At 39.5% G+C, this 13228-nt stretch overlaps 1 protein-coding gene across 1 annotated transcript in view; it reads left to right on the top strand.

Moving 5' to 3' along the window:
- The first annotated feature begins 4105 nt into the window (after positions 1–4105).
- tgfbrap1 (transforming growth factor, beta receptor associated protein 1) overlaps positions 4106–13228 on the top strand; it is a 24943-nt gene continuing 15820 nt past the window's right edge. Inside the window, exons 1-3 of the mRNA XM_085773014.1 lie at positions 4106–4385; positions 6382–7102; positions 9433–9495. Of these exons, the coding sequence (XP_085629140.1) occupies positions 6406–7102; positions 9433–9495 (760 nt within the window). The 5' untranslated portion in view covers positions 4106–4385; positions 6382–6405. The remainder of the gene's footprint in view (positions 4386–6381; positions 7103–9432; positions 9496–13228) is intronic.

Genomic DNA, 13228 nt, shown 5'->3' with positions numbered 1-13228 from the left:
AAAATATAAAAGCGACATATTTAGCGTTGGTATGACAGCCGTGCCATGTTTTGGTGGCTCTCTGTCTTTAGCTCGTGGCTAAACTAGCTAGCACAACAAAATGGCTTTTCTCAGACAGTTCAGTTGAACAGGTGCATCCTGGGAGAAAAGCAGCCGAGTGGCGTTCAGGGACCGATTGGAATTTCTAATGTCTGTGGAAAAAGTTACCGTATTTCTCATTTTCTTGAGACGTTGGCGGCGCCACGACAAGAGCTGAAAAGATTTATTGATTTGATGAACTGAGACAAAATTAACTGACAGCAAGTTTTTATAGTCGCTTTTTTTTCCCTCAATGAAAATCTTCATTTAACATTTGGAAAAATACACACATTCAGCATGTATATAAAACTAGAGTCATATCAGTACACTGAGTAATAATTAGTAGGCTAATATTTAAAAAATAAATGTAAATTAAAATATTAAAAATGAAATAAATCAGGTGCTTAATATTTATCTTATTTCAGTGTTACTGAAAACGAGTCTGTGAAGTGCAGCATTGTGCATTCATTTTTCTTGTTTGACATTAGCTCTAAAATGGTTTTATAAAAATGAAATTCCACTGTGAAGATATCAAAGTTTGGGGCTTGGAAAACTTCATCTTATGGATGTGACATTTACCCATCAGAAGCATAAGATTTGTTATAAAGTATACTGGTTTGTCATTACATTCAAATCTTGAGATAATCTATTTGGGTCTGATTGTGATGGACTGTCCAGTTTTATCGTAGATACATTTTTCCATGTCCCTCCAAAAATACAGAGGACAAAACAAATGCAAAATTGTCTCTGGCTCATCTTCACAAAAAGTGCACATTTCATCCACTTGAGCAAGTCTGGAAAAGACTGCATTCTTTACATTTGGGGGTTTTAATTATTGGATAACGTCAGAGAGGATTAGAAATCTGGACTTGGTTGTGGGTTTAAAGATTTATTCTCTTCTGGCTGGTGAGGACATCCAGGTATTTGGCTCCTGTCCTGTGGAGTCATGATAAAGAAGGCCATTAATGTTAATTGGTTTGTTAATTTGCTCTGTAACACACATTGTATTCAAATGTTAGGGGGGAAAAATCAAGTACATGGTATTCTCCATCTGGTTATACACCTGATGAACTTCTTATTAAAACCTGAATTGGTGCCAACGCCACACTTGCTGAGTCATCATACTACATAACAAGTTTTTTCCCCTTCTTTGTATGTAATGTGGCTTTGTCAATCATACTTTTGGACTGCCATCTCACTTTACTGTGCTAGGACAGCGCTACCATGATTTAGTATCATTATCATATAAGATGGATATGAAGTTTTGCACTTAATTATGAAATGGGACAGTGCACCACATTGCACATATAAGTTGTAGTTTTACTTTACTTTTACTTACTTTTTTTCTGCAGGCCTTTGTATTTATTATGTATTTATTCATTTTATCAGATGATCATGGTAGTCACATTTGCTGATTCTGTGTCTTCTTATTTTCTCATTTTCAGGTTTTCTCTGTCTTATGTCTGAACTCAATATCAATGAGACAGTCTGATCAAAGATTAAACTTAAAATAAATAAAATACAGCATGCTCTCTCTTTATGTTAACTGTACTGTATTCATGTTAAATATACAGTATAAACCGTCAACAAGTCTTTGTTGCCCGACGGTCTTGAACGCAGCACCGCGTCACCTGCAGCCTGCGAGAGTTCAGTTCTGCTCTAGTGCTGCGTTCGCGACGACTCGGAACTCAGAAAAAAACATTGCTTGCATTTAAAACAGTACAAGCTTACAACATATCAAACAGGTCAAATAAAATAAAATAAAAAATGATAATTACAGGGGTTGACATTTCAACATAGTGCTTCAAGCGTGGGACTGTAAACTCAAAGAGCAAGAGACTCTGACATTGTTTCATACAACTCATTTATGGACTGGTTTTCCTCCGATAACACCTTCAGGGATGTTATATAGTTTTTAATTTCATTCTTAAAAACTTAAAAACAGTTTATGTTGGGCTTGCTGTTATTCCATTTATTCTTGTGTAGATGATACTTTGCCATAGTGAAAATAATGTTCACCATTTTGGATACCTTTTTTTGACAGACCATCACTTGAAATTTGTTAAACAAAGAATTGTTAATCCCAATATTTAAAACATCGATAAACATCTTTCCAAAACATCATTGTGACTGAACAAGAGGAAAAAAAAGGTGTTCAATTGTTTCATGTTCTGTCATACAAAAAAACACATGGATTAACTTCAAAATTTAACCTTTTCCTTAGAGTTGATCGATGTTTTACCGTTGACGATGTGGTTCTGTGCAGGGCCGTTGTATAGGGGATAAAGGTGATGATAACTCTAGGGGCCCAGCGCCCAGTGGGGCCCATAAAAAACTCCAGTAGTCTAATCTTTGTATGACTGATTTATTCTGCGTAAGACCCTGACTAATACTCATAGTACACTGTAAAAACTCAACATCTTTCCAAGAATATTTGTCTTATTTCTTGTCCAAATGTCTCATTTCTAGTCAAAACTAATCTCTTTCCACTTAAAATAAGACTCATCACCTAAAAATTAACTTGTTTTTAGATCATTTTCACTTAAATTCACAATAAATAGAAAAATCTGCCAGTGAAAGTAAGTTTTTTGTGCTTGTAATAAGGAAGAAAAACTTGCTCCACTATCAGATTTTTTTCTACTTATTCCAAGTGAAAATCTGCTTGAAAGAAGTAAAAAGTGTCTAAAAACAAGCTACTTTTAATATGATGTGTCTTATTTTTGACTAGAAATTACATTTTGACTAGAAATAAGACAAATATTCTTGCTGTAAAGATACTTGAGTTTTTGCAGTGTAATGCTGCATTAGCATCAAAACAAAGAAGGCTAAATAAAAAACGATAATACATACGTATGCTGCCTTCATGTGCTATGGTAATTATGGTAAATACCAAAAGACGACTTGAAAAGTGCACATGAACACCCTCTCATGTGGTATTTCCCACTGGGCAACTCGTAGAATTTTTTGATGCCCGAGCTGCCGAGATGAGAATAACCTTTGACCTTTTCAACATGGCGGCGAGCATCGCAAGATTCGTTAATAGTAAGCAAGGCAAGCCTTTAGAAAACAGTTAGCAGCTATTCACTTTATGTATGCGTGCATGTACAGTAAAAAAAATGCTTTTAAAAAGCTAGCCAAATAGCCAGTGCTAAATCTCCATGAATATTAATATTTACCGTTTGAGTTTTGATAATTCATCTTCTTGCTGTAAGAGATGAACTTGGCAATCCAAGATTGTTTTACCCCATAGATATATACACAGTGGCGTGCACAGACTTTTTGAAGAGCAGGGGCGATTGGGAAAAAAAGGGCACATATACCGCGTCCTCACCACTGAAGAGGGCACTTTAGCACGCGTTTTGGCTATAAAGGGCACTTTAGCACATGTTTTGGCTCCTAGAGGGCACTTTAGCATGCATTTTGGCCCCCATGAGGTCACTTTAGCATGCATTTTGGCTTCCAAGAGGGCACTTTAGCACACGTTTTCGCCCCCATGAGGTCACTTTAGGACGCGTTTTGGCTTCCAAGAGGGCACTTTAAGGCGTGTTTTGGCTCCCGGGGGCACTTTAGGGGGGGCGACTGCCCCCTTGCCCCCCCCCCAGTGCACGCCACTGTATATACACGTAGATGCCGCACGTGTATATATCTATGGTTTTACCCAAGTAACAAGTCTGAATCTGTGTGTACTGTCCACCATCTTTATTTTCTCTGTACAACAACAAAAGCACATGAACACAACACACTGGTAAATACCAGAGCGATAGATATAACATAATATATATGATGTTATATCTATCGCTCTGGTAAATACCAGTTCACAAGTGGAAAATACCATCTGTACCAGTCTAAGAAAAAAAACAGGAAAAGTTAGGGGGAGGGGCCCACTTTAGTATTCTTTAAGGGGGCCCAGAATTCCTAGCAACGGCCCTGGTTCTGTGGCCTGATCTGTTGCAGGTTGTTGATTGTTCCGAGTGGTCGTGAACGCAGCACGATGGGCGGTGTTTATACGGGACAAGGAAGGAGCAGAGCAGAGCAGAGGACCAGGACCCAGCGCTGCCTGACGCCGCCGCCGCCGCCGTCATTCAGGCTGGATAAATTCATGCTTGTCAATGCGGTGCCGTCCCCCCAGGCAGCTATGGGAACAACAGTGTTAAAAAAGTGTAAATATATATCGTGGTGGCCGCTGTTTCTGTTTCTGGAGTAGAGAGAGAAAGAGAAAAAGAGAGAGGAGGAGAGGAGGAGAAGGAGGCCCCACCGACTGTCAGTGGTGAATCCCGCCGGGGTCCAGAGCGCTGTCTGCGGCTGAGGTAAGCTAGCAGCTCCCGGTGAGACTGGGCAGCAGCTGGAGGAGGAGGAGGAGAGCATCTTTTGGAAATGTAGAGGTTTATTACTGTATGTAACTGTGCGACTTGTTTGTCCACATTATTGACACATCCTTCCTTTTTTTTTTAAAATTGCTTTTATTTCTAAAGAAAAGAAAAATGACACAAGTAAGTGGTGATCAGGCTGTTTGTGCTAACGTTAGCTTAGCTTAGCTTAGCTCAGCTCAGGCCCAGAAGAAATACCAAATACATTTATATAAACAATAATAACTAATAACCGAATAAGACCTCCTTATTGTGAATCACTGAGGTTATAAAAACAAAGTGTCTCACCTTCAGACAGCTGCTGTTAATCCATAAACTTCCCCCACCGGCCTCCTTCATGGGGGTTTTAACCAAGCTAGTTGCTGTAGCATGAACGTCATTAGCTTTAACAACTTAAACAGAGTCTCATTAAAGATAATAATAATAATAAGCTCTGTATATGACTGGAAATGAAGTGGATAAGTGACCAGTTTACAGCCTCATATTGACCATTCACAAATAGTATATAATCATGTGATGAATTGCTTTATAGCACAACATTATACAGCACATACAAGGATGTTTAATGTGTGCTGTGTAAAGAAAACTTATATTAACTGCTGTTACTGTCTCACCACAGTGTTGTCTATCCTTATATACACTACTAGGCAAAAGTTTGGACACATTTTTTTCATTCAGTGGTCTTTCTTTATATATTTTTTACTGTCTACATTGTAGATTCAAACTAAAGACATCAAAACTATAAAGGAACACATAGGGAGTTATACAGTAAACACAAAAAGTCAAGTGTTATTGAAAAGAAAAGTGTTATCTGTATCCAACTGAGATGGTTTGGGATGCGTTGGACCACAGAGTGAAGGCAAAACAGATGACAGACCCAAAAGTGTGCAAAAAGCTGTCACCAAAGCCAAAAAAAATCCAATATATAAAATGTATTCTGCTTTGTTTACTACATACCTGTAACTCCATATGTGTTCGTCCATAGTTTTAATGTCTTTAGTTTGAATCTACAATATAGAAAGTAATAAGAAAAAAGTAACATTGAACAAGAAGGTTAAACAGCAGCCTCAGTCATTACATGTGTGGCCACAGGGGCATTAACTTGTGGTATAAACCATTTATTTATTTAAAGTTTACACACTTTTATGAAGTCTTAATCAGATTACTCAAAGTGAAGTGTTGTGAATTAATCCTTCCTAGTGTTGATATTGAGTAGGAAGAAGGATCCACTTAACCACAAGACATTAAACATGAGGTTTTCATAGGGAAGTTGAACTTATGCAGGCTGGGAAAGTTGAAAATGTATGCTAAGTGCTTGTTTTTAACTGACTTCTGCTCACCGGTAAGGTTTTATACAGCATACTGCCAACAATTTGTTGTATTTACTATTTAATTTAGTAGGCTAATTGTTGAGCTTTAAAATGACAGAAAACGTATTAATTTCTTCTTAAATTGCCTTCAAGTGGTATGTTTTTGGAAAGTGTCATTGTGAAAGTCGAACACTGACCTGAGCTGATATTTATTTATTTATGCCTTTATTTCGAACATGTAAGCTAGTATAAAAGAGACTGACAGAATAGAAAGCAAACAAGAACAAAAAAAAAACACAAAGAAAAAACAAAAACAAAACAAATAGCAATAGAAAACAAATAAAATTCATAAGTTATATTCATCAACAGTCTTCACATGCTCGAAAGGCAGCAGGAATAAGTAAACGTATATATTCAGTGGTAAATCCGTCAGAAACAAGTGACTTGAATAAAAGCTGATGCATCTGGAGTTGGTTGTGAATGAGGGACACACCCTGACCCTCAGCGTATCGTATGACGTTCATACCTCTGAATTAATAATGTATCTCAATAAAAAGCTGTTGCAGTCACGTCATCGATTGTTTTGTTTTGTTTTGTTTTGTCTCTCTCTCTCTCTTTCCGTCCAGTGTCGATGCCTTGGCTGCCTTGAGATGAGTGTGAAGGCTTTTGAGCTGGTCCCCGCTGTGGAGCGAGATCTCCTCATGGGCGACAAGGCTCGCATCAACATCGAGTGCATCGAGTGCTGCGGGAAGAAGCTGTACGTGGGCACCAACGACTGCTTCATCCACCACTTCCTGCTGCAGGAGGTCGCGTCCGCCAAGGGGAAGCTGACCTACGCCGCTCAGAAGAAGCTGCACAAGTACCTCGGCCTCAAGAAGCCCGTGGCCGAGCTGCGGGCCGCGTCCGCCCTGGAGCGCCTGATCGTGCTCTGCGACGGGATCGTGTTCCTCGCGGACATGGAGACGCTGGAGACCGTGCCCTCGGCGGCGGGCGGCGGGGCCAAGATCCGCGGCGTGACGGCCTTCTGCGTCAACGAGAACCCGATGGGCGGGGACCCGTTCTGCGTGGAGATGGGCGTGCTCTCGTCCAAGCGGCGGACGGTGCAGATATTCACGGTGTACGTGGACCGGGTGCAGCTGGTCAAGGAGGTGTCCACGCCGGAGCAGCCGTGCGCGCTCAGCCTCGACGGCTACTTCCTGTGCCTGGCGCTCGCCACGCAGTACATGATCCTCAACTACAGCACGGGCTCGTCCCAGGACCTGTTCCCCTACAACAGCGAGGAGAGGAAACCCATCGTGAAGAGGATCAGCAGGGAGGAGTTCCTCCTAGCAGCTCCCGGCGGTCTGGGTGAGTCTGACATTTGTGCAAAAGTATTCACACACACACACACACACGTTGAACTTTTACCACATTTTGTCACGTTACAACCACAAAATTAAAGCAGAAGTAAGCGATCCGGTCGTTTTGGCTAACGCTGCGTTCCAGGCAGGCTTTTGAAACCGTAAGTTACGGCTTCAAGTCACGACTTAGGACTTTGTAGCGTTCCAGGCAACACGTAACTCGTGTTTTTCCAACCTGTTGCATAGGGGTGGGGGAAAAAATCGATTCATGTAAGAATCGAGATTCTTATTCTCTAAGATTCTGAATCGATTCATAATCTTCAAAAATCGATTTTTTATTAATTTTCCTCTGTCTCAATAAGCACCCTCACAGCGCCGTACACAGCGCTGCAGCACGCCATGGCGCTAAAAGACGCTTGTTAACCGCCTACAAACGTTAACTGATCTGATTTAAATGCTCTATTGAATGTCTGTGACTAGGCTTGTGCCCATCAGCAACCGACCCTCTATTGAGGAGAGAGGACGATCGCTGTTTTTTAAACACACGCGCGCTCCAGCTGAGCAGCCACATCCACTGCGTTCTGGATCAGCTGATCGGTGCTCAGGTGACGTTAGATCTTCACTTTTTTAAACTCATACAAAGTGCAGCCAAACACCCAAACACCAGACTGAAGAGAGAGGACCAGCAGCAGCAGCTCTGCAGACAGGCTGCAGGTCAGCTGGCGTGAGAGCGGAGTGCTGTCTTTTTTTTTTTTTTTTTTTAGCAGTGCCTTTGTTACAGGTGATACATGTCTATGTGCATGAGAACTGATTTTGAATCGAATAGACACCCAAATATAAAGAGACCCCGAGGAGTTTGCTTTTGGTTATAAAAGAGTCTCATATTAAAGCAGAAGTAAGTGATATATTTGTGTTAATATAAGTCTTAAATAGTTATATCTTCCGACAGCAATCACTTACATAGAGTGTTTGGTCTGAAACACGGGTCTGTCAGTCACTCTGCTCTGCTCTGAGCCCAGGAGAAAACATTTATCGTATCCTACAGTTTTTATCCAATGAGGAGAGAGAACGGCATGCAGGGCTGTGTGTCCAGCCAAGGGACGCCGTGAATGTGGCGACGTAGGGACGAGGACTGTTATGGTGCGTTCAAGGAAACTCGTATTTTTCCGACCGTGAAGTCGTACCAGTTTCATCTGGTACGAGTTCACCGGTCAGAAGTTACGAGTGGCCGTTATAGTGACTTTCACCGGTAAAACAGGTCGGAAAAACACGAGTGGGTTACCTGGAACACTACAAAGTCGTAAGTTGTGACTTGAAGCTGTAATTTACGATTTCAAAAGCCTGCCTGGAACGCAGCATTAGCGAAAACGACCGGACCACTTACTTCTGCTTTAATGTGCTGCATTAATCTGCTGCACCATGGGCTGTTGGTTCTGTACACAGATGAAGAAAAAAACATAACGTCCAATGCAAATGTCCAGTTTCAACAAAAAAGGTGGTTTATTAGACCAAAAACGAGGAAGCAATGAAGATCCTCAGGTTCCCCTAACAAGCCCAAATAAAACAAAAACACAAATACTAAACAGGAAGAATACTGAGACAGAATATGGATAATATCTTATCATTATTAAATCAAATAAATCAATTCAGAATGATCAAATCAAAATACCAACTAAACTAAAGGCAATGCAAGGCAGCTTTATTTATATAGCCAGGGCATTTCATACCAAGGGGCAACTCAATGTGCTTTACATAAAAAACAAAACATTGAACAGTCAGAATTGGAAACGGGGAGAAAAAAAACATACAGTTTAAAAAAAAAAAAATTAAAATAAAACCCCAAAATAGTAAAAATTGGAAACATTAAACATTAAATTAAAAGAAAAAAAATGAATAAAAAGAAAATATAGGGAAAAAAAGAGAGAGAGGGAAAAAAAGCTAGACTAAAATAGAGCATGAAATACTAAACTAAACAACATTAAATAACTAATACGAACGATAAATAAATAGCTCCAACAGTGACTGTTTTCACAAATATCGTGTATTTTATGAATTGTCAAAACAATCCCACACATTTTAATAATAGATTTTTTTTTTTTTTTTGTGTTCAGACAATGAAATCAAGAACGATGTTACCTGCTTGACAGTTTTGACTTCTTGATTTCATTGTCTGAACACAAGAAAAATATAACTAATGTCTAACGTCTATTTTATGAATTGTCAAAACAAACCTGTAATAGATTTTTACAGTCTTTGTGCATCTGCTTGTTTTTGTTTTGTGTTTTTTTAATGTGAGCGACTCTAAGTTTAGATTATTTCTTTAAAAACTGTCTGCAGGAATGTTTGCCAACGCAGAGGGGAGTGTAAATGGCGGGTCCCTTACTGATCGCGAGGATCTTTGTGTGGTATTTTTTGTTAGTTTATTATTTAATCATATCTATTACAAAAATCTAAATCATATTCCTCAAAAAACTATTATTCCAATCCCTAATCTTACAAAAACACTAACCATCCATATAACCCCCCCTTCTTCAACAAACCAAAACCATACTTAAAAACATACAAAAAAAACATAAACTTCCCAACCTAATAAAAACAAACATCCAACTTCACAAACCCCTACCCTAAACAACATCTACATATATAATTCTCAACAAATAAAAACACAAATAAAATTCTAAACATTAAAAATCAAAAAAAGAAGTCTCTTCAACCCATCTACACACCACCCCCCATCCTCACATTACTACTACCCCCAATCTCAAACCATAAAAAAAAATTTAAAAAAATAACCCACTTCTCTCACTCACAACTCACTCTCCAAACAATTAAAACACTCAACTAGCACTTTTTAACTCTACAATATATATAGTAAATCTCAAAGATAATCGGGAATTTTCAGTCTTTAAGATTTCCAACCTCACACACCATCAAACTTTACTATAGAGTAGTAATATACTAACAATAAAACTCAACCAAATAACTACAATATTGAGTCCATAGATCTACTATCAGTCACACACACACACTCACTCACTATACAAATTAACATATACCCAAACACACCCACAACCCAACACACACTACAAGATACATTCACACACGCACACCCATAACAACCTCAATTCTCAGTCACGTCCTCAATAGTCTCTCTCTACATCAATCCAAATCCTCCAACACCCAACCTTGATTTTTTATTGATTAGTACTTGAGATAAGCTCTATGTAAAATCTTATTAGATATATTTATTGTTTTTATCATACGCTCTACACGTGTATGTTAACACCTCAAAACATATACCCCATCCAATCCCACCACACCTACACACACTCGCACTCTCAATATCATCTTATAATCTCTATAGCTCAATAGAGATCACTCTCACTCTCCAATAATTATAAAACACTCCACTCTCACCTTCTTTCATAATAACTATAAAATCAACTCATCATAGACATAAATATATAAAAAAACCCCTTACCCACTTCCCCACCCCTTCTATTCCACACCCACACCTCTCTACAACCAGATAGATTATTTTTTTTTAACAAACACCTCACCTACACACTCACTCTCTCACACTATTCATTACTTCCCTCTACGCAGCTCAGCGACATAGATCATATGAGCACTCTACAATCATTAACAGTTTACTCCTTTACAGCTTTACACTGTGTGTGTGTGTAGAATATATAGTATAGTTGAATTTGCGACTCATTCAATTTTACATATAACATAGCGCGCTCAGTGTACTCGTCAACTATCGTCGTATTTTTATCTTATGTTATTTTTTATGTTTTCTTATTTAGTGATATTTTACACAACGCACGCCACCCAACATAATTTACAATCCAACATATCATATAAACATCACAACATTACGCGCTCAGGGAGTAGAGATATAGTTACATAATTATTAATTTCTCATTTAAGTTAACAAAATTAAATATTATAAATTTTATGTTTATGTTTGAGTCCATTTACCATCTGAAAATTTTTTAAATATCTCTATTATCTCATATATGATGTGTGTGTGGTGTCCGCGCGGCAGTTATTAACATCTGAGCTAACAGTTTCATCACTAATCACTATACACCCCACACAAACCTTCCCACATTACCCTTTCCCACCACCGTGATTATTCTAGCTCTTAGTGATCTCTTCAGACCGTACTGGCAGTGTTATGAGTTTGTTCGTTCTGGTGAGATGCTTTATATGTCCATCAGGTTTTATTATCCATGATATAAATCCTTATATAACTTTTAAACTCGCTCTCTCGCAGGATTATTTGTGTACGTATCCACGAGAGATGAGTGTGTGTGAGTGTGTCTCATCTCATTCGCACACATCACTGCTCAAAAATACAGTCATTAGTTTCACAAATTAATTCAACCCCATTACCACTATTAAATCGTCCCGGTCTCTATTTTGATCCCTCGGCGACCACAACAAGCGCGGCCACCCGCGAACCACCGTGATGCATCTACTAGGAGAGAATATGTGTACTTCCATTGAGTAGAGCTCAGGGTGCCCAGATCTAACTTTTTTCACAGGTAGCACCGGTGCAACCTAGCTTTTCATTTAGTAGCACCAAAACAAAATTAGGTAGCACCATATTTTTCTGTTATTAATACGGGACCCTAATACAACAGAGTGGGCATGTTTAAAGACGGCTGCAGTAGAGTGGGCTCGTTGATGATGGTAAGAATGGCTAAAAATAATCAACATATAGACCACAGTGATGGAAAGAGTACCAAAAAATAATCTGTTACCTTGATGAAAATTTGTACTCAAGTAAAAGTAAAAGTAGGCCTTACTGGTGATAAAAATCTACTCAAGTAAAAGTAAAATCATTTAAAATGTACTCAGAGTAAAAGTTACTTAGGTTACTTCTTTTGGTGTGAGGGGTTATAGTGGCCAGGGATTGGGCCTCACATTCTCTGTGCATGTCTCTGTGTTCCAAAATCCGTCCCTTCTCCATCGATACACTGGTATCCATCATCTTTTAGCTCGTGGCACCCAACTTCTCTATTCAGAACCCTTCTGACACTGCAGTTGTCCAGGTTATCAGATGGACAGTTACTGCAACTAAGGTTTGTCACGATCATGATCAGGATTTCATATCAATATCGATATTCGGGAAAATATTCAATACTCGATACCCATTTTTAAATTCCACACAGGGATAAAAAAAATATAATTAATAATAAAAATCTCTCTCTCTCCCTCCCTCACTCACCACACACCTGCTTCTTTACGGTCTTTCCTGTCTGCTCTCAAGGAGGTGGGGGTATTTTACTGTAGTCTCTCTCTCTCTTTCACTCACACACACACACACACACACACACACACATCTCTCTCACACACACACACACACACACACACACACACACACACACACACGTCTATACTGTAACTGCTCTGGATAGCAGTTGCGCTTCTTGTCTGTTCCTCTGAGCTCCTAGAAGAACATGGATTCAAAACAATGGGCTCCTACATTTAAACTCAAACGGGCCTGCGGTACCGAGAATGAAGTCGGGCCGCGACGGGTCCGCGGCCCCGTTAAAAACAATCAACACCGCCGATGATTTCATTTAGGAAAAAAAAAAAAAAAAAAAAAAACACGCCTCGGACAGGAACGTGAAATGTGGGGACATGTCTGGGCAAAACAGGACGTCTTGTCCACCGTAAAACGTTATGTCATGCCTGATAAAGTTAACGTCAGCTAAAGCTGCGGGATAATGGTTATTAATAATAAGACTACAAAATTGTAGCAACCAGCCCCTGTGCACATGCTAGCGGTGAGGGGCTGAGAGAGTGGGTGTACCTGCCTGCTGCTGTGCGTCATTGTGTGAAGGACAGAGAGAGAGAGAGAGGCGGCTGCGGCGTATTTTTGACTGACATCCCATGCAGACGCAGTGCAAGTCCATCTATTTATTTTTTTACTTCGTAACGGAAGCTATTTAAAATAAAATAAAAACTAGGCTACCTTTTTTTCCCCAATCGTCCTCCTGCATAGTAGTCAGCCACCGGAAGCGACCACATTACATTTTAACTCGCACCTTAAGAAATTAAATAAAAGGGGGTTTTTTCGGCATATGCGACCTAAATAGGTCGCACGCTGGAGCCCTGC

The sequence above is a fragment of the Trachurus japonicus genome, chromosome 3, assembly GCF_045865225.1.
Source record: "Trachurus japonicus isolate A0001 chromosome 3, Traja_1.0".
In the NCBI taxonomy this organism is placed as follows: domain Eukaryota; kingdom Metazoa; phylum Chordata; class Actinopteri; order Carangiformes; family Carangidae; genus Trachurus; species Trachurus japonicus.
This window is presented reverse-complemented; position numbering and strand designations above follow the sequence as displayed.